The sequence below is a fragment of the Phycodurus eques genome, chromosome 16 (genome assembly GCF_024500275.1).
Source record: "Phycodurus eques isolate BA_2022a chromosome 16, UOR_Pequ_1.1, whole genome shotgun sequence".
Classification (NCBI taxonomy): domain Eukaryota; kingdom Metazoa; phylum Chordata; class Actinopteri; order Syngnathiformes; family Syngnathidae; genus Phycodurus; species Phycodurus eques.
This window is the reverse complement of record NC_084540.1, coordinates 1,059,781-1,082,636: the sequence shown is the minus strand read 5'-3', so window position 1 is coordinate 1,082,636 and position 22,856 is coordinate 1,059,781. Positions and strand designations below refer to the sequence as shown.

Here is a 22,856-nt window from a genome sequence, read left to right as displayed (position 1 = left end):
AAAAAGAAGTGGTTAGAGGAGCCTTCACCTCAGCCATCAGACGTTTATTTGAGCTTTACTGTTCACCCAACAGTGGCAATATTCTCCAGTTTGTCATCGAATATTAAGAGTAACACCAATCACCAGTGCCAGCAGATCACAGAAAAAGCAACTTAGCAGTGAAAAAGTCGAACAGCGACGTCGAAGTGGATGTCCTCGTAAGTTCGAACAAACAAACACAAGTTGTACGTTTGGCTATTGAGCTCCTTGCTAGAGAACGAGCTAGAGTTGTGAAAAAGTACTGAAACATTTAACAGGATGACAATCGAAAACCGGTTCTTTTTAAAACCGGGTCCCAGTCGTTCGATTTCTAGGAATCGTTTATCGGCTCGGCTGACGATTGTCCTTTTTGGTTCGCCTGTGGAGGCGAAAGAAAAGCTCGGCCGCTGCTGAGGCCACTCCAAGTGCGTTGTTGTTGTTCTCAGGTGTGATTCGGCTGACGCAGTGGAGGGGGAAGAAGGGGACGGGGGTGGGGGGGGGGCCTGAAAGTTTGCAAAATATTACTTTGGAATGCGTTTTATGACCTTTTGATGGATAACAACGGCCGATAATTGAAATACTCGTATCAGTCAAATTCATTGATTGTCAAAAGGAAATTGTGTCTTTACCGTTATTGATCAATTTATGTGAAAATGACCCACACACACTCAAATGTATTTGAACCATAGATTACGAGTGAATTTGTTTTCCCAGTCGGCTTAGAGAGAGTTTGGCACTGCTTTTTTGCAGCAATGAGGATCAATTGGCATTTTCTGGACTAAAATTCAATTCACTCTTAGATTGTGTTCTTTAAATAATACATTGGAATTCAAATAGGACATTGTGAGTATGGTCATAAAATTAGGACATTTCCCAGTGTGGGTGTCCAAAAGAAAAAAGAAAGTGCTGTGGTGTGTGTAGCACAGAAAGAAAGAAATGTAGAACATTCCTTTACGGAGATGTGGCTCTTTCAAGTACAGAGCGAGTGAAACACAGTGTAACGAGGCATATTCTCTTGCCTGCTTCATTTGTTCCGGAACAATCCCTCGGCGGCCAGTCGGCAGAGCTGGCGAAGGAAGCCGTCATTAGGTCCGATCTCTCTTCTCCGTCTCGCCGTAGCCAGAGCGCCGCGGACGTCCGTGTTCTGGCGAAGCATCGGGTAGGCCGTGACCAAGGCGGGCGAGCGGCCGTAGCCTTCCCTGCAGTGCGCATATACGCTGCCTGTGGGAGAACAGAAAGACAGCGAGCGATCCCGTCCGTCCCTTTGGGTTCTTCGTCACCACGAGGCCGGTTTACGGCAGTGCTAGCACTGTTCACGCATTTGTCCAAAGATTTATGACATTTTTGTCCGAGGGTTGCAGACCTGATGAAACTGTGTTTTCCCAGCTTCCCTTCAAGGTAAAGCAAATTTAAAAAAAAAAAAGCTTTGACCCACTTGTGTAGTGGAAAGCATTTAAGATATCCGGCGGGATACATTGCGATCATCTGTAACCGCACATCTTTAGTTTCAATGGGTCAACCAGTTATTGCAGTATTTCTTAAAAACTAACAGTAAGGTACTTTGTGGTGGCACGGTCATGTTAGTGGTGAGCGCATTTGGCTCGCAGGCGAGAGGGCGAAGGTTTGAAGCCGGGCTGAGGCGCAGTTATGTGTCGTTTGCTTGTTCTCCCTGTTCTTGCTTGGGTGCTTTCAGACATATGCATGTTAGGTTAATTGAAGGCTCTAAATTGTCCATCCGCGGGTATAAAAAGTCGACACTCCCTGTTTAAGAGCCAAGTTTTTGTGGTGTGAAAAAAAAAATGAGACCATTTTAAAACCTTTTCCACTCTTAATGTAGCCTATAACTTGGACAAATGATTTTTTTGAACAGGTTTCTGAATATTTTCCAGAAAGAAATCAAAATAAACACCTTGAAATTACGTGGCTGCACAAGTATGCACACCCTCTTATAAGTGGGATGCGGCTGTGTTCGGAATTAACCAAACGAAACCATAACAAAATCTCCAAAACACATGTGGGAAAATGTCTTATGGTCCAATGAAATCGAGGTTGAACCTTTTGGCGACAGTCGGAAAAAATGCAACGCACGTTTGGCGCAAACCCAACGCTGCTCATCACCGGTAAAGCACGCAGGCAGCAGCATCATGCGTTGGGCCTGTTTTTCATTCAACTGAAACAAGGTGGAGGGAATTCGAAACAGATCCAAGTACCAATCAGTGTTACAACAAACTCTTCTGCGAGAAAGGGGGAAAAAAATGGCAGGAAAAGCCAACTAACCCATCTGAAATGGATTTAGGATGAATCCGAGTCACTTAAAACAGCGGCGGATGTGTGCCGACTCCCATTGAACACGAGTCTGAATATAAATGGTTCGTTCTGAACAAAGCCACATCCCAGTTATACTTGTGCAACCACATTCCAGTTGTTTATTTTTGCTTCGCTTATCAAAAAGATTCAAACAAATGAACACATTACATGCATATTGCACAAATTATACATCTTATAGGCCACACTTAAGGTAGAAAAAGCATTGAAATGATTTATCTTGGTCGCCTATTTCTATATCACAAAAGCCTGGCAACTGAGCAGGGGTGTGCAGACTTTTTGAAATCCACGCGAGTGTCAATGGTAATTTGTCCAAGATGCACCTTGCGAATAACTGGTGACCAGTCCAGGGTCTACTTATGCCCCAAGTCAACTGTGATAGGCTCCAGCTCACCCGGCGGCCCTCATGAGGACAAGCCGTGGAGAAAATGGATGCGTCGATCGGAATCTTCCATTTAAACACAGGAGGAAAGTGGGGGGGGAATCGATATGCGTTTGCTGAACGCAACCGCGCTGTCAGACAAAGAGACTGCACTATTTTACTTTGACACGGGAGTTGAATTAGTACTTCGGGTACTTTGACCAGTCTTTTCACACAACTATGCATTTCTACTGATGTACAAAGTGTGCGCCATTTTGCCACCTCTGCCGGCTGCCTGATCTTCACACACAAGGAAAATCCTTTCTGACCCGAGGACGCCCTGCTGTTGCCATCTTGGTCGCAGCTCCAAGCGGGGTCGTTTACGCTGCGTGACCTACTTTTTGCACAACGCGCCTTGGAGCAAGGCGCAATAACTCACGCATCGCCGACGTAGATGCGCGGATAAACCTCGTGGACGGGTTCAGTTGGCCAGCTGTAAAAGCCGCTATCGTCCGTCAGTTGAGCTGCTGGAGCGTCACTTCAAAGGCTTCTGCTTCCATCACGTGATCGGTGTGTTTATTTGTCATTGGCGAAGGCGCAAGTGGGCTCAACATGGAGGAAGGTTGTCAGCGTTGCAGAAAGAGAGTGAGAAGAGTGGACGTCTGAGCCGGGCAGGGGCGGCCCTCCGTCTCTTTCCTGGGGGGTGGGGGGGGGCCTGTCAATAAACCACCCCGACCTTGGTTATCAAATTGAAAGATTAAGATTCAAAACAGACATGATGCATTGTTTCCCACAATTTGAAATAGTTCCCTGGTGTCTTCATCACGTCAACATTGGTGTGCTGAAGTAGATTTCTTTTTGGATATTTTCTATATACTTTTTACATTGACTCCCTACATTTAATCGATATCTGCACTTTGCACTCCTTACTTTGTCAAAATATTCTTGTTACGTTTTTTCATCCGCCAAGGTTGACAAGACGATGCAAATGGAGAGAGCGCTAAATTAAATTGCGCTTGAGATTGAATGATTGATTGATTGATTGAATTGTTGGGGACTTATAAATCAGAACATGAACTTGAACAACATTGACACAACAGATTGGGAGGAGCAAGATATTCCCCGTCCGTGACCTCATTTAAGAGACTGATTTGACGCCGATAGTCATGGCAACTGCATTTTGTTTTGTTTTGAGCTTCTGCTGTTGATTTTTTTTCTTTTTCCCGCCTAACCTGAAAAAAGAAAATGGTTATGAAATTCGTCACAGTAGGGACATTTTCGGAATGTTTTACTCACACACGTTCAGGAAAAAGAAGCTAGCAAACGATTGAATTCATTTCGTGCTTAATGGCTGGGCAGGAAAGCCAGAGACTGAACAAATGTCAGAACATCATATTATTGGATTCCCCTCTGAAGAAGCTTCATTGTCATCTCTATAGTCATACAGAGAATCTTTGATTGTTTTTTTTTAGCAGAGATAAAGAACACAATTGTAAAATTGAGGAAAAAAAGACATCAAATGTGAAGCTAGCGTAGGGCTGCAGCTCGACACACCGCACTGGTTCAAAGTCTCGGGTACTCTCTCGGGCTACCGATACCAGCCACCGACAGTCAAGGGGACAGTGAGTCCTCCTTGTCAGTAGGTGGCACTACATTGCAGCGGTTTGACACATCAGTGAATCGTCGTGTGTGTCGGAAAGAAAGAGAGAGAGTTTTTTTTATTCACAATAGTTTGTCATCGTGTTAACTGACATTTTATGTAGCAAAAGCACGAGTGCTATTAGCACTCTGCATCTGTATCGATGAGTACTCGAGTGAATACTCGTATTGCTATGAAACTGATCTGAAAAAGAAGTGCTATCGAATAGCTTAAATCGTGTCAGGTGAGGCCGTTCCATCTTGAATGTGTAGAATCTAAGCGACGGCAACATTATGGATTCATTCTTTGGATGTCAATGATTGAAAGCTCGAGATGAAGAAGAAGAATATCACCTGGGGAAATGATTTTTGCTTGTGCCAGAGAATATTTATTTTTTCAAAAGAAAACATTGCAGTTATTTCCCCCCAAAAAGTGTCATTACAGTGCAAACGCTGCAAAACAAGCATTACCTTGGCGGACAAAATCCCATCATCCCTTCATGGGTGGCCAATGTCAATCCTATTGTCATATCATATTGTTTTTCAGTGATCAAATGTAGTAGTTGTATAACGGGGGGAGATATTGCAAGGAAAAGCAATATTGCTAATTCAGTTAGCGCTTTGTCTTTTGAAAATATGAGCAGTTCATGCCAGACCAGTGAAAAGCGGAACGAGACAAACGATGAGTTGACGCTTATTGTTCGCCTTCTGACAGATCGCCATCCCTATGAAATAACATGAGCACTCTAACTCACGCTGCGTATATATTTCGAGGATATGTTACCGACAGTTGCTTTACAATACAAGCTTTGCCAAAGGAAAAATCTTGGCTCTTTAGCACAAGTGAGGTTGCATTTTTGCCGCGCGGCAACGGAGGACTTTCAAAAAGCTGTCGATCTTGTGGGAATCCCGGCGAAAGCAGGACAAGAGGAACTGGAATCGGATGAGTTTGGATATTTTGTCCTGCCCCATGTCATTGCCTCCTCTGTAAGGCAGAGACGAGACGCTCTGAGCCGCCGGCTCCATCTGTGCCAACAGAGACATTCTATTCTGTATTGGACATCCACATGAGCGATGGGAAGAAAAGCACAACGGCATGACTGTAATCGATCGTCGTTCGCGTCCCACGCGCGCACCTTGCCGGATAGTACGTTCAGGCCGTCTCCCAGGTTGTTGGAATGTTCCTGCAACTCGTGGATCTTGCTGATTATTTTGCTCTGAGACGGGTGAGGCAGCGTGTCGGCAGAAGAGGACAGGAGCACCAGCGGGTCCACCCAGGCTCGGAGCAAGGAACGAGCCAATGAGAACAGCTCTGACTCCTGGAAAGGACAAACAGGAAGTTGGCACGCGTGATAAAGTAAGGAAAGCAACGCGGAACGTCCGGGGTGGATTGGATTGCAAAAATAAATGTCCTTTCCCAGGCAAGCGATTGCATTCTACGAGTTCCTTGCAACACTTGCAAAATCTTCTGAGCGGGATTTGTTCTTTTTGTACTTTAGCCACATCATCCTTCAAAAAGTCAACATATGACATGACAGCTCCTTGCTACATCCTTTTATTCTTTTTTTAAAAAATTGATATTATTGGAAATCAGTGGGTTACAATAATTTTTTTTTTTAACTTGTTTTTTCCCATCGCAAAATCTAAAAATAACATCCGTTGCTCTTGTTCAAATCAGGTTTTTATGCTTTTTTTTTTTTTTTTTTTAATCTGCTTTTCTTAGGAAATCCATGACATTTGTGTGACAGTACCGGTGGATTTGTGTGAATATTTTTCTCATCTCAGATAGGTCTTTAAGAGAAAAGCCTGAGAACCCCTGATTTCAAGTCAAGATACCGAAACACATTTGGCCGTAGGTTGACGTGATGAAGGATTCAAATTTGGATTCAACACATCAAAATTGTCCTGAATCAGCTCCAAACAAATCTTAGACAAGAAATGCGTTGTCGACCCGACCCGCGTTTTTTTTTTTTTTTTTTGGGATCCCGCTTATCCTCCCCGAGGTTGCGGGCGCGCTGGAGCCGATCCCAGTTGACTTCGTGCGAGAGACTGGGCACGCGGCCTCTCCCGGTCGCCGGCCAGACGCACGGCGCATACAGTATAGACGATCAGACGAGCAACCGCACTCGATTTTGTACAAACACATCAAGCGGGTCAAGGGCGGGTTTTGCAAAAGCCACTCACGGACACTTGAAGCGCTTGCTCTTTGTCACTGGGTGTCTGCAATGAGGACGTGTGGCACACCGAAGGCCGGGGCATGATCATTCGGCCGATAGGAGGGAAGTGAGAGTCCTGGCGGGAGCGCATATACAGTGTGTTCGTAGCCACTTAGGAATCTCGCGTTTCATTCTCATTCATTAGAAGTTTGTTCATTTCTTTGAATTCACGCGAGTATCGGTCGGGTGGCCGGCCCGCGCGCATACTCACGAGCTCGTGGGTGAGCGTTGTGCTGAGCGAGTGTAGTTTGTCCGAGTGCTGAGAGGCTCGCTCCAGCAGGTCGCTGACGGGGACGCCGCCGCAAACCGCCACCATATACAACACTTGAAAAAGAAGAGCGGCGGGACGTCAGCGAAAGCCACCGGGTGACGAGAGACCGAAGCGTCCAACTCACAACTCATCCGTCCGTCCGTTTTCTACACGGCTCGTCCTGTTCTGAACAGGCCCGACACCGGTCCCGTCTATCGCGGGGAACGACAGACACAGGGCGCCGTTGTGACCGTGCGAAAGCCAGATCCACAAATGTCAAATCAACTCCCGGATATTACATATACACAGTTGCCATAGCATGTCATTCAGTGCATTATTAACAAAAAATTGGAATTTGGGAACAGAATTCATGGGAAATTGTGACTATTGAACTGCTGTTCAAGTTGTGCTAAGAACTGGTTTGGTGGAAAAAATGCTACGCTGAAAGTGAAGACAAAATGTCATTTTAGTTAGCTTGCTTATAAATACGCTGCGTAAATAAACTCGCTTTGCTTTACTGTACGCATCGCGATTGTCACGAGGAGGGTCACAGGCCAGCTGGAGCCGAGCCCCGCTGACTTTACGCCCGCGCACGCATCGACAACTGTGGACAATTTGGAGACTTCGCTTCAGAACAAACATGCCTGTTTTTGGAATGCACGAAGAAAGACTTTGACGCGGGCAGCATTACTTACCACACGACGACGGTGTGAATTTGAGAGGGAACGGTCGTCCGTCTCTATACGTGTCACGGACTCCGAGTCCGAGCGACTCCAGACGAGGAGAAGCGAGAATAGAAAAAGGATGGATGCAACGACGTCCGATTGATTGTGTTATTCAGGATCCGTTGCCGCGACTCCAAAATATCTCACGATGAACAACAAATACATGAACAACGCGCACCATTTACAAATGATGAAAAGCAAAAAGAAAAATGGGGATAAATCGCCACGAAGAAAATCCATTGTTCGGCATCGTCCGCTGTACGTTTGCGTTTCCAGAATTAGTTCATCGCTAATCCGTAAGCCGGACAGCCAATCGCAGGCTTTAAACATTGATGTCATTATTTCCAACTGACTCGGTAAAAAAAAGGGCTATATAATGTTCCACGTGAATTTTCTGACATTAAGAATTTCCAACCTCCATTAACAATTTCAATGAGTTCAACTTTTAACGCTTTGTGTCGTTTTTCTGAAGGACCTTTGGAAGAAAAAGGTACAGGATGAAGTGTAATCATGCAGTATTTGTCCTATCTGTAAATAACGCATCGTGATAATGTGTTCTGCAGTTGAAGAATCGAGAACGAGATCGTCCTTGATGGACAATGAGGCAGCTGCTGGAACTAGCGCAAACGCTATCAGACTTCTGGATTGTTCCGCAATTTTTCAGGTCCCGAAATATCAGTCAAAATCGATTATCGAATGATCGACAGGAATGACATTTCATCAACGAAGCGCGATCGTCTTACCTGCGATGAAAGGTTTCCTGCCGTTGCATCTTCTGTGCAGCATTTTTCTTCCCTGGCCTTCACCTTTCTGTCGGTCTTTCCCTCTTCTGCTCTTTCTGTTGACTCCAGTTCCCGTCCATTTTATAGTTCTTCTGCTTCGACCGTTTGCTTATGCAGCAGTAACGAGACCACGTGCTAATTATTTGGTACTTGTCGGTCTGCTTCATAATGCAAGCAGAGTCCCGGAGATGTGAACGAACGCGACAGCTGCAGGTCGATTTTCAGTCTGCGCGGAAGTGGAAAAGGCTTCTCCATCGTAATTACGTGCATGAATAAAAACACGCATGTTCCCACAATGTTTGTCAATGACATTGTGACGTCCTCCGTTCTCATTTATGCTTAGTTTGATGTTTGAATTCAAACCGATGTCAGCGTCTCGACTGACTGACAGCTGTTGTAATCATCAATCTGGTGTCCGTTTGAAATCGTATGATTTTAAAAACAAAAAAAAGGGCGCGTGCCAAATTTGGAAATGATTTTGAAAGCATGTCCTAACATCGGCTGGAAGACCAGAATGTCGCAAGGGTTCTCGGCGATATTTCCCACGACACAGAAGATGTCCCGAAAATTCAAACATATGCTCGACTTTTCGTTTCGGCATTGCGGGGCTTCTCCAAAGCCGAATCGTCGATCGTGGACGATGTCGCACTTCAAGCAGTTTTGTCCTTCCCGACAAAATCTCTCGGGTCCCGTCTAGGACACGGGATGCTATAGGGACTCGGGCCGACGGCGGCGCCGAAGTCTTGAAGTCTGATCCAATCGTGAGACTCCGGGGGATCCATCGAAGAGACAACTTCGAGTTTGTAGTTTGGATTGGAGCGACATCGTCTGCGACCTCAGTCCTCAAACACCTCGTCGGTGCCTAATGAAGCAGCAGCGAAGAAAACGCACAGCACAAGTTTGAGTCATGGACATAAAGACTCTTGTATTGTTTTATGGGCATAATGAGTAATGCACGTCTCACTCCCGAACGGGACTTTTCTTAGCACTGGCTTGCAGTCCTCACGCCTCGTTTTCCCCTGCCCGGCCCCCCTGTTTTCTGGCATTTGAAATGCAAACGCTGGTGCGCTCTCCACACAAGCGGAACCAAAAAGAACCCATTCTGCCCAGAGGACTTGCACGCTACTGGCCCGTTGGCATTTGAAGGTGATTCCCGGTCGCACTTCGACCCGCTTTTGGCCGAAGACGTCCCATCGGCATATTGGTAGGAAGTCGCATTTCTCGTTTCTTCACTCTCCTGTGTCGGGTTTCTCCGAGTGAGACCACGTGTGTTCTCGAAAGTACACGAATGCAACGTATAATGAGTTACTCTTTGTTTCAAACTTCTTTTACTACTCTGATCGTGGAATACACCATGATATATATAGATTTGTATTTTTTATACAAACAAATGACTTTGATATTATAGTCTGGAATTTGTTGATTCGAGAGCGATGTATCCAGTAGAAACCTAAATTGGATGACGTTGGATGCTAATGCAATCTAGACACTGCACCCCTTTTTCCTAATATGAATGAGCTTTTGCATTATTTCGGCAAACAGCCCAGATGCCCTGGAGACAAGGTGCTAATCACAGATAAGTGGCCGTTAAACCGTTCAGAAATAAGAACCGACATTTTACCCGTCAGCTTCTGTGGTTTTTTTTGTTTTGGTAGAACTTTCAGACCTGGTGAGATGTGCAAGAGTATTTCATGCGCCTGCGTGAGCCCGAAAGCCCAGTTTGCTCTCAAACAACGGAGAAGTATCGTGACGTAACGTTACACAAGTCTCTCTTGAATACACCAAGCACTTCCTGATCTTTTTAAAGGGCCACTTCACCCACACACACACACACACACACAAACAACAGTTCAACACCCTTGACCTATCCATTCCGGCATATCATTGGATTTTCAAACTATGGACTTTGAAAGCAAATAAATCAATCATAATCATATTGTGCATTGATGGGGGTGTAGGAGCGACTGTTTCCACTTTGATGAATACATTATGTGGAATTGTCGAATACATGATCACTCACATAAGTTCCATTGCTTTGAAAGGTGCTAAAGTTGGTTGAATGATAAGCAAAATCCATTGTGCTCCTTCCTGATGTTCATGTCCGTGACCTTGCAATGTCTTTGAATTGTTCACACAAGGTCATAAGGCTGCTCGTGTCCATGTGAGTGAACAGCAATAATCATTTTGAAAAGAAAACCTATCCAATTCCAAAAAAAGGATATCCCCCTCCCCCAAAATGTCGTCGCCCCCCTTGCCATTTCCATTCGGCTCGCACATTCGCTTCCAAATGTTGTGATGAAGAAAGCCGCCACTTGGCGGCGCACCACCATGTGCAGATCTTGTTGGCGGATCGGCTGTCAGGAGATTCCAAAACACGCACACACGCAACCATATTGTTAAGCTCGTCACTTTTCTTCACGTTCTCCACTTTAGCCGTTCCGCAACGATTAGCGTTGCGCATTTGATCGTCGACCCGCCATAATGAAGAATGTCAATGCCCCAATGACCCTTGCGTCTCTTTGCGACCTCTTCCCTCCCAGAAGCGTTTGCCAATCAACTTCCTCACAATGTGAGGTTGCGGCACCGACCTTTAACCCCCCCAACCCCCTACTCAGCCCGGGCTATCATTTCACGCGGTTTATCCCCTCCCACCTCCTCTCGTGCGCCCTCCCCTTTCACTGACTCACTGGCTTGCCCACTGTCTCTCTGTCTCCATTGGTGTCGCTCGAATCCCCAGGCTGACGTTCGGAGGACGGGAACGGGAACGGCACACGCACCGTCTACTCAGCCATCAGCACCGCAGACATGTCGGACTCCGAGACCGCCGCCGCAGCCCCCGCCGAGGCCCCGGTTCCTGCTCCTTGCGTCAGTCTCAAAGCCGACCTGGACAAATGGTAAGCGATGCCCGCGTGTGCGAGCGGATGTGAAACTTTCAATGTTGTTGGTTGAACTCGGGCACAACCTTCCGTGAAGAATTGACCTTCATCGTGCAACCTGTGCGGGGGCCTGACAAGTTCACATCATCGTGCGAGAGTTTGTGACCTCGTGCATCCACGGCCATGTCGTGCAATAAAATCACATGTATGAAAGGCCTATTTTCCCAATCTCCTAAACAAACATAACTCATTCAAGCGTTCCATTTGGAAAGGAAAAAACTCCATCCTAGCGGATGGAACAATGTGAGGGTTTCTTTAATACGTCCGAAAGTCCGCCACACTAAAATGGAGTCTCTTCCGATGACGATGCGGCGCCGAAAGTCACCGCGAACCCGAGCTTTCGTTTAACCGACTTTGACGTTTTAGCAGAGCGTTGGGGTAAAGGTCGTACAAACTCGGGGTGCCCGATGTTGGGCTCAGTGACTTGGAGACGAATGGTATGTGACAGCGGGGTGAGGTTTGATGCCCATCTGCACGCACGGATGAAGGCTGGGAATCTGCTTACGTCACGAGCCTCCTCTTCCCAGAATACCTTGCGCTAGCATTCGTGTGCCTGTCTTCTCTCGCATCGTGCTGGGTCGACAATTGCGTTATTGATGTTATTTTGTCGTGGAGCCATATTACAAACACCGAACAACGAGGATGCCTGATGTGCGCGGCGATGTAACGCGTCCGCGCCGCGCATCCCGGCGCAGTGCTGCTCGCACAGCAATCGTGTGGGATGTGGATTCCGATTTTGACCTTTGATAGCAATAAATAACAACCTGAATATCACGCTTCCACCCTGAAATGTGCTGACTGAGCTTACCTAAAATATACAAAAGTGAAAATGTTACTGTTTTGTACAGGTGCTATACCGAGTCATTTCCTGTGTCCACTGAAATGTATTTTAGATTTACCTGTGTGTGTTAAGTCATGGGAAAATGATGGGAATCTTAAAACTGTCAAACTGTACACACCATACCTGTGTTTATATTTAGTTTTTATGGGACAGCGGTAACGCTGTTTAAGAGGGAGAACTCGAGAAGTGTTCATGTCTCAAGGACATTTGTACAGGTTCCTGCAGAAACTTGCGCCTGTTCGTCTTAGTAGGCTTGTGGGGACATTTTCAAACAGTAAAGCAGCTTCAGAATGATCTGATAATCATTGAATATCTGAAGTTCATTATTTGACATGGACCGTTGTTATGAAGATATTCTTGGCCCAGGTCAAGATTGACCTTCAACGTGTGAACAGAAAATGAAGAGTCTGCAAGGGTTAAGCACTTTTTATGTTCTCACACGAGCTTGTGTAGGGTCGTGATAAAGTCATGGTGGCGTGTGACTTGGTCAGATAAGACAGAAGTAGATGGCCAATCGGGGGGCATTCGGTCTTACTCATTTAGCACAAAACATTCCAGTTTTGAATCACATTACCACGTGGCCTGACAACGTTGAACCTTCGTTATACTCGCTGCCAAAGTTGTGTCTTTTATTGCAGCTTGTAAAAGTTTTGGCAGGCCAGCACGCGAAGGAGAATCACTCTGAGAATTCAACCCTACAGGGTGCTAATGTTCAAGTGGTGTCTCGCTCTCACGACATAGCTTACGCTGTTAACGCTGGTGTGTCATTTTACAACATGCCGTAATAAAAGAGCTATGCGTGTTCTTGTGCAAGTGTTCAAATGTTGGCCTCACATGCGGAACAATGTTAAACACTCTTAAAAAAAAAAAACCATTTTTCTTTTCTTTTGCCGGTTTGACCGTTAAACTGACGGTCAGGATTTGATATTTCAACTTAAAGTTTATTTTGAACAAGCAGTTATTAAAAAAAAATTACATTGGACTGGATGGAACTCAACGTTAAATACAACCGAACTGTACTTAACAAACAAGATGAAGCCACTGTAACATAGTTTGTAATACATAGTTTGAACATTTAATGCAGTGATTCTTTTGTGTATCACTAGAGGGAGCCCGCGTACAATTAGTGACAGTTGTACTACAGCTTGAGAAGCACTGCTAGTTTAGGACCTGCTGACTTCTTTTTAGCTCTCTGAGTTGCAAATGTGAGTTTCTGGACGGAACATATGGTACCACCAAGTCAGCAAGTTAGGAAAGCGGGCTTGATTCGCAAGTGACAAAACCTTAAAATCGCATCTCATGTGGATTTAAGTCCGATGACTCGTTTACATGAGACTAATCGTCCAATTTCAAACATGCAAACACATTTATGAATCAATCAGCGCCTGGCGACAGAAAGCGTGACAGATGTTTAATGGTTGTCACAACACACCACTGGGCTGAACTTAGTTGCACACTTAACGTGGCAGTCGGTGTAATCAATACTGGAGTATTGAGAGACAACAGCTTTTAAAAGTCGCGTGTCAGAGTGGGACTGGACTGTGTGTGCAGGATAACATGGCACGTTCCCCGCTATATATCAACTTACTGCGCTACCTGACACTTGCTTCTTTTACTCCTGATCGCCAAATAAGCAAACCCTTGATGACATTTAGAACCGCATAGTGTGGCATCGGGCATCTCTGTATACTTCTTATACAATGACACAAACTGGTTTTCGAAAGAGAAGTTCAATCACTAGGTGGGCGTTTAACTTTGGTTGGGGTGAACCCTATACACGACCTTGTGAAGGTCACATTTGAAAAGTTATTCATTTAACATACAAAAACGTTATGAGTCATTTCAGGTTTGCTCCCGTGAGTTGACCTCGTTATATGACCTATATGTCCAAACTATAAGCTCCAGAAATGACCTCCAAAGGTCAACTTAATCAAGTTCTTCAAGAAGATTGAATAAAGCAAAACGATTAACGGACCATCTGGTACCAACTGGTTTCTTGCCCTGCGAAAGGCATCGGTCTGTTTCAAATGGACAGTCTTCTCCTCCAATCCGCAACGTTAGGTGGTGTTAATATCAAGAAAATGCACGTCACCTCCGTATGCGCAAGCAGCAAGCGGCAGCTGAACGATTCTTTGTTCATATTGACTGTGAGCAGGACCTGCATGTTGCAAACATGTACGGCCAGCATTCAACTTGCTGCTTTTAGACTTTGGGCCTTTCCATAGGACTAATAGAGACCCACCCCCTGCTTTACCCTTCACCCTTTACACACGCACGCACGCACGCTATCTCTCTGTCACCGATTGACAACAGTTGCATGTTTGAACATGCTCCCTCATCCTTGCTTTTTTCCCATTTTGGAATTCAGTGACTCAGCAACGGTTGGTAAACTTTAGCGTCGCCTGCAAAACGTTTGTCGAGGTCCCGAAACCTCTACCACCCACCCAAAACAGAACATATTGACTCTAAGCTTTATTGTGCCTCGTAAATCTCAAGAAAATCCAATCTTTGTATCAAAGTAAGTAGTTCAAATGCAATGTTTTTAAACCTTATGTCTGTTTTATGAATTTACATGAACAAGACACAACATTAGGTACGTGTGCACAGATTAATAGGATCCAATGAAAAAGTTGCATCAAAATTATAACATTTGCAAAACGTCTTACATTGGTACATACAGGAAACTGCAGTAAAACAAAAAGTGTTTGTCATCCACCCATCCATCCTTTTTCCATACCACTTACCCTCACGCGGGTCGCGGGTGTGCTGGAACCTTTCCAGCGAACTGCGGGCGAGAGGTGGGGTGTACACCCTGAACAGGTCGCCAGCCGATCGCAGGGCACATAGAAACAAACAACCACTGGCGCTCACGTGTACACCTACGGGCAATTTAGTTGTCAATCAACCTAGCATGCATGTTTTTGGGACGCGGGAGGGAAGCGGAGTGCCCGGAGAAAAGCCACGCAGGCACGGGGAGAACGTGCAAACTCCGTGCGCAGACGAGGCCGGATTTGAACCCCGGTCCGGTCCTCAGAACTGTGAGGCAGATGTGCTAACCAGTCGTCCACCGTGCCACCAGTGGTTGTCATATATGAGTTTAATTAATATACGCATCTCAGTGCGATGCAGTACAGTTCTACACCAACTCGAGTCACAATAATCGACTTTTAAAATACGAAATGAATTCCTCTCTGCCGGTGTCAATCAAAAGTGAGCATTTGAATTTGAAACGTGAAACTTGAAATCCAGCTCCCATCATATCGGGCGCCTGCACCCAATTAACTGTCCCGGAAGTGTGTGCGAACAGCCCTCATTTGACTAATGTTCTACATGATTTGTTGCTGCCGCACCTGCCGAGCGATCTATAATGCATGTCGGTCCCGGAAGACGAACTACAACGCGATCGTTATAAATAATTCAGCCTACTTTTGTGACAGACAGGACGACGCCATCACACGGCCTCAACAACGACCGGATGTAGCTAATGCAGCCTCATAATTATGCTTATAATGTGAAAAACTAATCTGGGTTGAACCCAAAATTAGCAGCTTGAGCTTTGCCCCTTGACCCTGCAATATGATCTCCCTTAACCGTGTGAGTACGGTCTCTCGGGACATCGTGTGATGGCTCCGAGCGGTGATGTCATCGTCTCCTCCTCCTTTCCTGTAATCCTGCCACACACGCATACACACACCAACGCTTCATATGACGTAATAGCAGCAGCTTCCCCTTCCTCCGTGACACACGTAGCATCCGCCGTCGTCAGCAGCCTCCTGGCACAGTGAAGTGCTGAGCGCAAAGCACGTTGCATCACGCACAGGCACTCACACAAGCAGTCAGATTTCCATCCATCGTCCGTTGTCTGCGCCGCTTCTCCCCACGGGCCCATCCCAGCTATCATCGGGCAGTAGGCGGGGTACGCCCTGAACCGGTCGCCAGCCGATCGCAGGGCACATACGAACAAACAACCGTTCGCGCTCGCATTCACACCGACGGGCAATTTAGTTGTCAATCGACATAGCAGGCATGTTTTTGGGATGCGGGAGGAAAGCGGAGTGCCCGGAGAAAACCCACGCAGGCGCGGGGAGGACATGCAAACTCCACACAGGCGGGGCCGGGGATTGAACCCCGGGACAGTCAGATTTATTTATTTTATTTTTTGAGTTTGAATGTGTTTGTATGTACACTGGATGTGTTTTTTTGGATTACTTATACATCCATCCATCCATCCATCCATCCCTCCGTTTTCTGTACCGCTTCATCCTCACGCCGGTCGCGGGCATCCTGGAGCCTATCCCCTATCTTCGGGCGAGAGGCGGGGTACGCCCTGAACTGGTCGCCAGCCGATCGCAGGTTTCTCATTTAATGTAATCCAATACAAGCGCGACATTAAAAAAAAAAAAAAAGTACCTATCGGAAGATTGCTCAATTTGAATTTAAACAAGCAGAAATGTCCAAACATATTACATGAGGTTGTTTATTGTTGAGCCGCTGAGAAGTGGTGTGGGCGAACACCACTGTTGTCATTTTGCACGTTTTTTTATGGCTGCAATAAAATCTACAGAATGTATATCTCTTCATCTGGATACTTGTTTTTACAGTCGTTTACATCAGATTTTGGCATTTTACCAAATAAAAAGTTTTGGTTCATTTATTTCAATCATAATAATCATCATTATTATTCATATTAAATATTATAGTATTCTAATATTTCATATTCAGTAACTAGTTTCATGTTAAAAGTGTTCGTGGTTTAAGCCAAAGCACCTTTCAAATCTATCAATATCTCACATATGTCTCAATAATCTCAACTAACATGCAGATGCATTAACTGTGGACTAACTAGGCGTTGGTCTACGAAATTACCAACACCGGTCTAACCCGCCCCTGGCACGCATATATGAGATATTGTGCGGCAATATCTCATATATGTCTCAGCCTTTATTTCAACCAATATTATATTACCTCAAATATATTACTTTCCACTTATCATTTCTGCACTTTAAGTCCCCGTAATAGGAAAATAAAAGTCTGATAAATCTGACACGCCACCGAGAAGAGTGTTGTTAACAGGCCTGCTAAATTTGAATGACTAAAAAGGCCCCCAGCTATCTGGTGGGCTAACAGCCTTCTTGGACGCCGCGGAGCGTCGCCGGGCTCGTCCAACATGCCACCACCTCACTCGATGTTGTGCGGTCTGTGGGCCCTTATAGCAGAAACACGTCAAAAAGCGAATTGTTTATGAAACACGGGGGGCTACGTTATCCAGCTTGCGGCTCATTACAGACATTTGAGCGATAAACCTTACAATGCTATCGCAGTAGCCGGAATAACACAAAATATTGACTTAACACTTTAGATAAGGTTCAGTAAATTGTGGCATCTTGGGAAGATGCATTTTTCAGGTTGTAGGCATAGCTTGTTCGCTAACTGCACACTGTGCTGGTAGAAATGAGCCTTGTCATAAACACTAAGTAACTCGCAATTGCACAGGAAATGCACGGATGCAAGAAGGCGCTCAAGTTTTTAAACAGTGTGGGAGGGCCGACTCATGCCAGAAGACCACGTGCGTCACTGGGCTTCATTTCAGCCACATCCTAAAAAGCCAGACAACCGAAATGGTGATGGTTTCATCCAAAATCTCAACAATTCGCTCAAAATTCAAACTGTCGTTAAGTATGGTTGTCAAACCTGGAAATGCCGTGTTGCCGTTCAGCTGAGTGGGAGGGTACTTGAATATTCATTGTCAACCCTACATCACGACGACGGCATTTTCAGATCCCGTCATTTGCAAGCGGTTTGGTGTTGAAAGGGTATTGCGTTTCATCGACAAACCGCATAGATGTCAAAATTAAACCATGTCACAGACTCATTTTGACCTATGTTCTGCATATAAAAATAGGGAAAAATGGATTTGGATGGAAGGGGACCTTTAAGAAGTTGTGATTGGTTAGTGAATGTGCAGACAGACCGTTATTAAACTCACAGTTCGTGTGTAGAACTTCCTCAAATGTCCATCAATGAGAAAACAATGGGCACAGCAGTGCTGGGGTTGTGATTTATTAGAATGTTTTTAGGTCCGACTTACGAACCACATCACTCTCCTTGCGGGACCGCTCAATGTAAACTTATAGGCTATATTCTTGAATACATTCTTGGGAAAAGAACACCATAGACCAGGTGTGTCAAACTCATTTTTGTCACGGGCCACATCGTAGTTATGACTTCCCTCGGAGGGCCTCTACGACTGCGAACCCGTATAAATGAAAGATGACCTCATATATTGTAATTACTTACAGTATACACAACAGATGGATGAATAAGCAGCTGTAAAATCAGAAGCCTCTAAAAAAAGTGTTTTCAACGATTACATTTCCTTTCAAAGGGGGATTAGTCACGCAAAATGCTCGCAAATATCTCCATGGTATTACACTAGAACAAAACGAGCAATTTCATTTGGTTTCATAAAAGGATGTGGCGGGCCAGATCTGGCCCCCGGGCCACCGGTTTGACACCAGACTGTTGTGCACAGACTGTTGCGCTCATACCACGAATGGGTGGGAGGAGCTAACCCATGACCTTCGAATGATGCCGCCCCCCCCCCCCCCGCTCTCTCTCTAAGCTCTGCGTGTCTTGTCATGGTTCCGTCCTCACGCAAGCCCCGCCTCCGCGGTGTCCCGCCTAACAGATGGGGCCATCGGGACACTGCCGTGTGGATTCGGAGCTCCTCCCCCCCCCCCCCCCCCTTCTTTTGCCCCATCGCCCGAATGCACTTTGACAGAGTTTGCTCCTGCATGAGAGCCTGAAATAATCGCTCAGCCTCGAAATATCTCTGGCTTGGTTTGACTCATTTCTACATTTTCTTTATTAGTTGTACACTTTCAATATGCATCTGTTTAAATACTTTGTTTACATTCATTCTGCACAAACCTAAGGATATGGTCAAAAACACTCGCTAGCCACAACATTAGGTGCACCTACACAATCGTATGAGCTGTATTAAAGATGGAACTTATACTATGATAATGAGGCCTAGTTTTGAGTTTCAGTATGAACGATGCGGACGGTAGCGTAAATGATTGCCTCTCCGTATATGCGCCCTGCGATTGACTGGCGACCGGTCCGGGCTGTCGTCAGCCGGGACGGGCTCCAGCCGGCTAGACTGCGAACGCGGTCGTACGAGCGTAGCGTCTGCTTGTCGCGGGGGCGCGACCGAGTTCTTCCAAAACATCTCTCGACGTACAATGCACTGCAACATCCGTCCATCCATTTGCTATTTGGCTGATCATCATCAGGCTCGCAGGTGCGCTGGAGCCAATCCCGGCCGACTTTGGGCTAGAGGCAGGGTGACACCCTGGACTGGTCGCCGTCTAAAAGTAGGGCATTTGTGGACCGACAACCATTCACAGTTTCGTCATTCGTTCAAGCCGTCGAACCTTTTTCAGCTCAAACTCTGTTAGCGCACGAAACAACGGCTCTGTTTTGGCAACCGATCTTCATCCTGCTCGCTGTTATTCATCGTGAGATACCTGTACCTGTATTGTAAGGTGCACAATGTGATGCGATATTTGACAGAGGATGGAGAATCTCGGATGAACAAATGTCTCATTCTTTGCCTATTTGTCTTTCAGCGTGGCGGAGAAGGGAGAAGAAGCCTGCAAAAGCTTGCTGGAGGCCTTCGAGGCTTGTGTGAAGAGTGTGGCTGAGGGGACATCATGAGCCACGAGTTGCCCTCCGAACCTCAATGTGAGCACGGGCCATCGTTTGGACGGCAGGCCTTGTTTGGGCTCACGACAGCAGAGGGAAACCTTGACGGAAAATACATAACTTTAATAATATTAACACGTGTATTGAGTCAGGGCGAATAGTTTATTTACGTTGGAAAAAATCTCACTGCACCCCCCCCCAAAAAAAACTCAAATGACCCGCAAGTCGATGTGCTGGAATGATTTTGTCTTTTTACGCCAAAAACGTACGTCGTCAGTATGAAAACCGGACCTGTTGAGTTGAACACCAAGCGGTTAATCTGCCCAAGATTGGTGGATTAATTGGACCTTCGCTCATCTGTCGGAAGAGCATATCATTGCTCTGCCTGTCACTATACGTGGCTGGCATAGATTAGACATTATTTGTAGTCAAGGAATGTTTGTTTTTGGACCAACGAAGTGGAATTTGTTCATTTCCCGCGGCTCACCTGACGATCTCTCGCGACACAGTGGTTGGCAACTATCGGTGGACTCTAGCACAAATATTTTGTGGTCCCGTGAATCGAGTAGCACATTTGCTGGACATTTTGGGGAAAAAAGTGACACGACCGATCCGTCTGCCATCCGTTCATGTCAGCTCTTCCTCCTTTTCTCGTAGGTCCACTGCACTGCACTGAGTCCTCCGAGTTCCCAGCATCCCCTCCTGCACACCGGCACAGGACTAAACGGCGGCGACGACGACGACGACGACGACCGGGGTCACGCCGTGACTCGCACTGCGTCGATTCGGGCTGCGTCTGGGACCTGGCGGCAGTAACCATAGTTTCCTCCTGTCCTCCCTCTGTCGAAACCTTTGCTGATGTCCTTCAGTCTTCCGCCATTCCCTCTCTCCCTCTGTGGCCGATGTAAGGTGCATTGACTTGTTGATACTTCCAGAGAACTAATGGCTAGTCCCCGTCAATTCTTAACTTGAAACGGAAATAAAAGTACAAAATGATTGGTATACAAAACAAATGTGGTTATTTTGTTGTTTGAAGTGGGGGCTATTAAATAACATTCCAATAGAAAGCTGCATTAACACTTTATATATATATATATGTTATATTTCTGCAGAATTATCCAAACATTATAGGCAATAATGCAAAACTGGTTAGATGAGAGATCTTAAATTCCACTTTCATTCTCCTCTAAGCAGATATTGCGTTATTTTTCATTTTAGCCAGACAGTTTAAACTGCCACAGACGCTGTATTGACTGCAGGAACACTGCGACACTGTAAAACTCTTTACTGTAACAATTTCAGATATTACTGGATGTAGTGATCCTGTCAAATACTGCAAATTATTCCAGCATAATACTATAAATTAATAACCAGTTAAATACTGTATTTTCCAAGATTATTGATGATGGAAACTTACTGGAAAAAGAATATTTTACAGGATCACTGTAGTGATCTAGCAATATACTGTAAACTTTTTCTAACATAATAAATGAATATTTACACTAAGTTGATTGTATTTCTATCACATTGTGACTGTTACAGTAATGATAATTATTTTTAATATCATGTTATTGTTACGATGATGATAATCACCACCATCATCATCATCACTGATGAAGACAAAAGAAAGGTCGTTCCTTTTTTTTTTTTTTTTTTTTTTTATGGAAAGTTAAACAGCGTTGGACAAGCTTCACACTTGTTACTTTAACAACTGTAAACTGGGGGGGAAGAAAGAACCACAATGCATGTGTTTGTGTCCGTGTGTGTGCGTTTAATCTCACAAAGTCTTTTGTTTGTCTAGGATTTGGTGCCTTGCTCAAGGGCACCACGACGGCCCCCCAACAACCGGTTGCCATTTTTGTTTCTTCTCGGCGGCTCTTTTTGTCAGCTCCGTTGCGGAACTCGGTGGTTTATTTTTCAGTAGAGTGTAGACTTTGCACATTTCGAGCAGTCAGTAAAGCCCCTAAATCCCATTTCAATGGCTGACGTGACCCCTCGCAGACCGCCACAGCGAATAGTCGGCACTCATTCACTCAAATCGTGTAAGGTCTTCTTCTTTTCTTTTCTTTTTCTTTTTTTTACCCGCACCGCATAGTATCCGATTGTGGCCGACCCCGAACGCGTGTGCGGCGTTTGAACTTGATGCGCCGCGTGGCCAATGTCAACGGGCGCGATGCGGTTGAAGGGCGGTGTCATGTGAAAGGGCAACACTTTCGCGGCAGCACTCGCAACCAGTGAAGTAACTGTACAGACACGGAAACCTCCGACAGGCCTGTCGTCGCATCACGCATTCACTATACAATTTCACGCGTTATGCTGGTTATAATCCTTCAATGGGAAATTCAATTTCCACTTTGCTGTATATTTGGGGTTCACACCTCAAGTGCAATACAGCACAATTATTCTTTCTATCTTTGAACCAAAAGTGGTCATAACAACCCCGTCGTGTGGCCATAAGGTATACTTCACCCAGGAAAGGCGCCGCAGTGTGTATACTGTGCTTTTTCAGCTGGTGTGTGGCTAAAGGTTTTTGAATAGGCCTCTCGGGAAAACTAATATTTTGTTTCATATCGGGCTATTCATCCTCTCGCCATTTATATTGTTTGACGCTCACGTACACGAACATGAATTGACATTTTTTTAAAAACAACAACAACAACACCACCGCACGCACACAACACCGTTAGGTCATCTCCACTAGAGTAACTTGACGGCAGCAAGAGATTAAAGATCCAACAGGCAGATCTCGCAACGTCGCCGCCAGTCACAGCGCCGTGTGTTCCGGGGACCTGCGGCGGGACGCGACCGCTCATCCCGCTGAACCGAACCGTTGGCCTGTTCGCTCAACTGTCCCCTGCTTTTCCCTTTGACCCTGAACGGGATACGTCATACTGTATTGATTGTAAAAGCGAATCGAATTGAGATGAAAAGACGTCATTTTGGCGACTCGTATCCTTCGTACCATTTCAAAAATAGCGATTTTCCGTTGAACGCATACGAAGAATCTGCTCCCACTTCCACTTTGTACGCTGCCCCCTATTGGTATGGAGTATGAAA

The 22,856-nt window shown here is 45.6% G+C and overlaps 2 protein-coding genes and 1 long non-coding RNA gene across 3 annotated transcripts; 1 reads left to right on the top strand and 2 right to left on the bottom strand.

The window, feature by feature from the left end:
• Nucleotides 1–1,042: 1,042 nt before the first annotated feature.
• Nucleotides 1,043–3,264, bottom strand: LOC133415048 (dual specificity protein phosphatase 3-like). Its single transcript, XM_061700855.1, is given in 4 exon segments — nt 1,043–1,289; nt 3,034–3,098; nt 3,143–3,222; nt 3,225–3,264. Coding segments are annotated over 4 exon segments (432 nt in total).
• A 1,441-nt stretch (nt 3,265–4,705) lies between these two features.
• Nucleotides 4,706–8,408, bottom strand: prl (prolactin). The gene is made up of 5 exons (XM_061700955.1): nt 8,277–8,408; nt 6,770–6,882; nt 6,527–6,634; nt 5,479–5,661; nt 4,706–5,368 (listed from the first exon to the last, which is right to left on the bottom strand). The coding sequence occupies exons 1-5, from the start codon at nt 8,317–8,319 to the stop codon at nt 5,177–5,179; spliced, it is 639 nt and encodes a 212-aa protein (XP_061556939.1). The 5' UTR covers nt 8,320–8,408; the 3' UTR covers nt 4,706–5,176.
• A 2,582-nt stretch (nt 8,409–10,990) lies between these two features.
• Nucleotides 10,991–20,812, top strand: LOC133415126 (uncharacterized). The gene is made up of 3 exons (XR_009770093.1): nt 10,991–11,209; nt 19,724–19,838; nt 20,457–20,812. It is a non-coding gene; the product is annotated as an uncharacterized LOC133415126 (long non-coding RNA).
• The last annotated feature ends 2,044 nt before the right edge of the window (nt 20,813–22,856 follow it).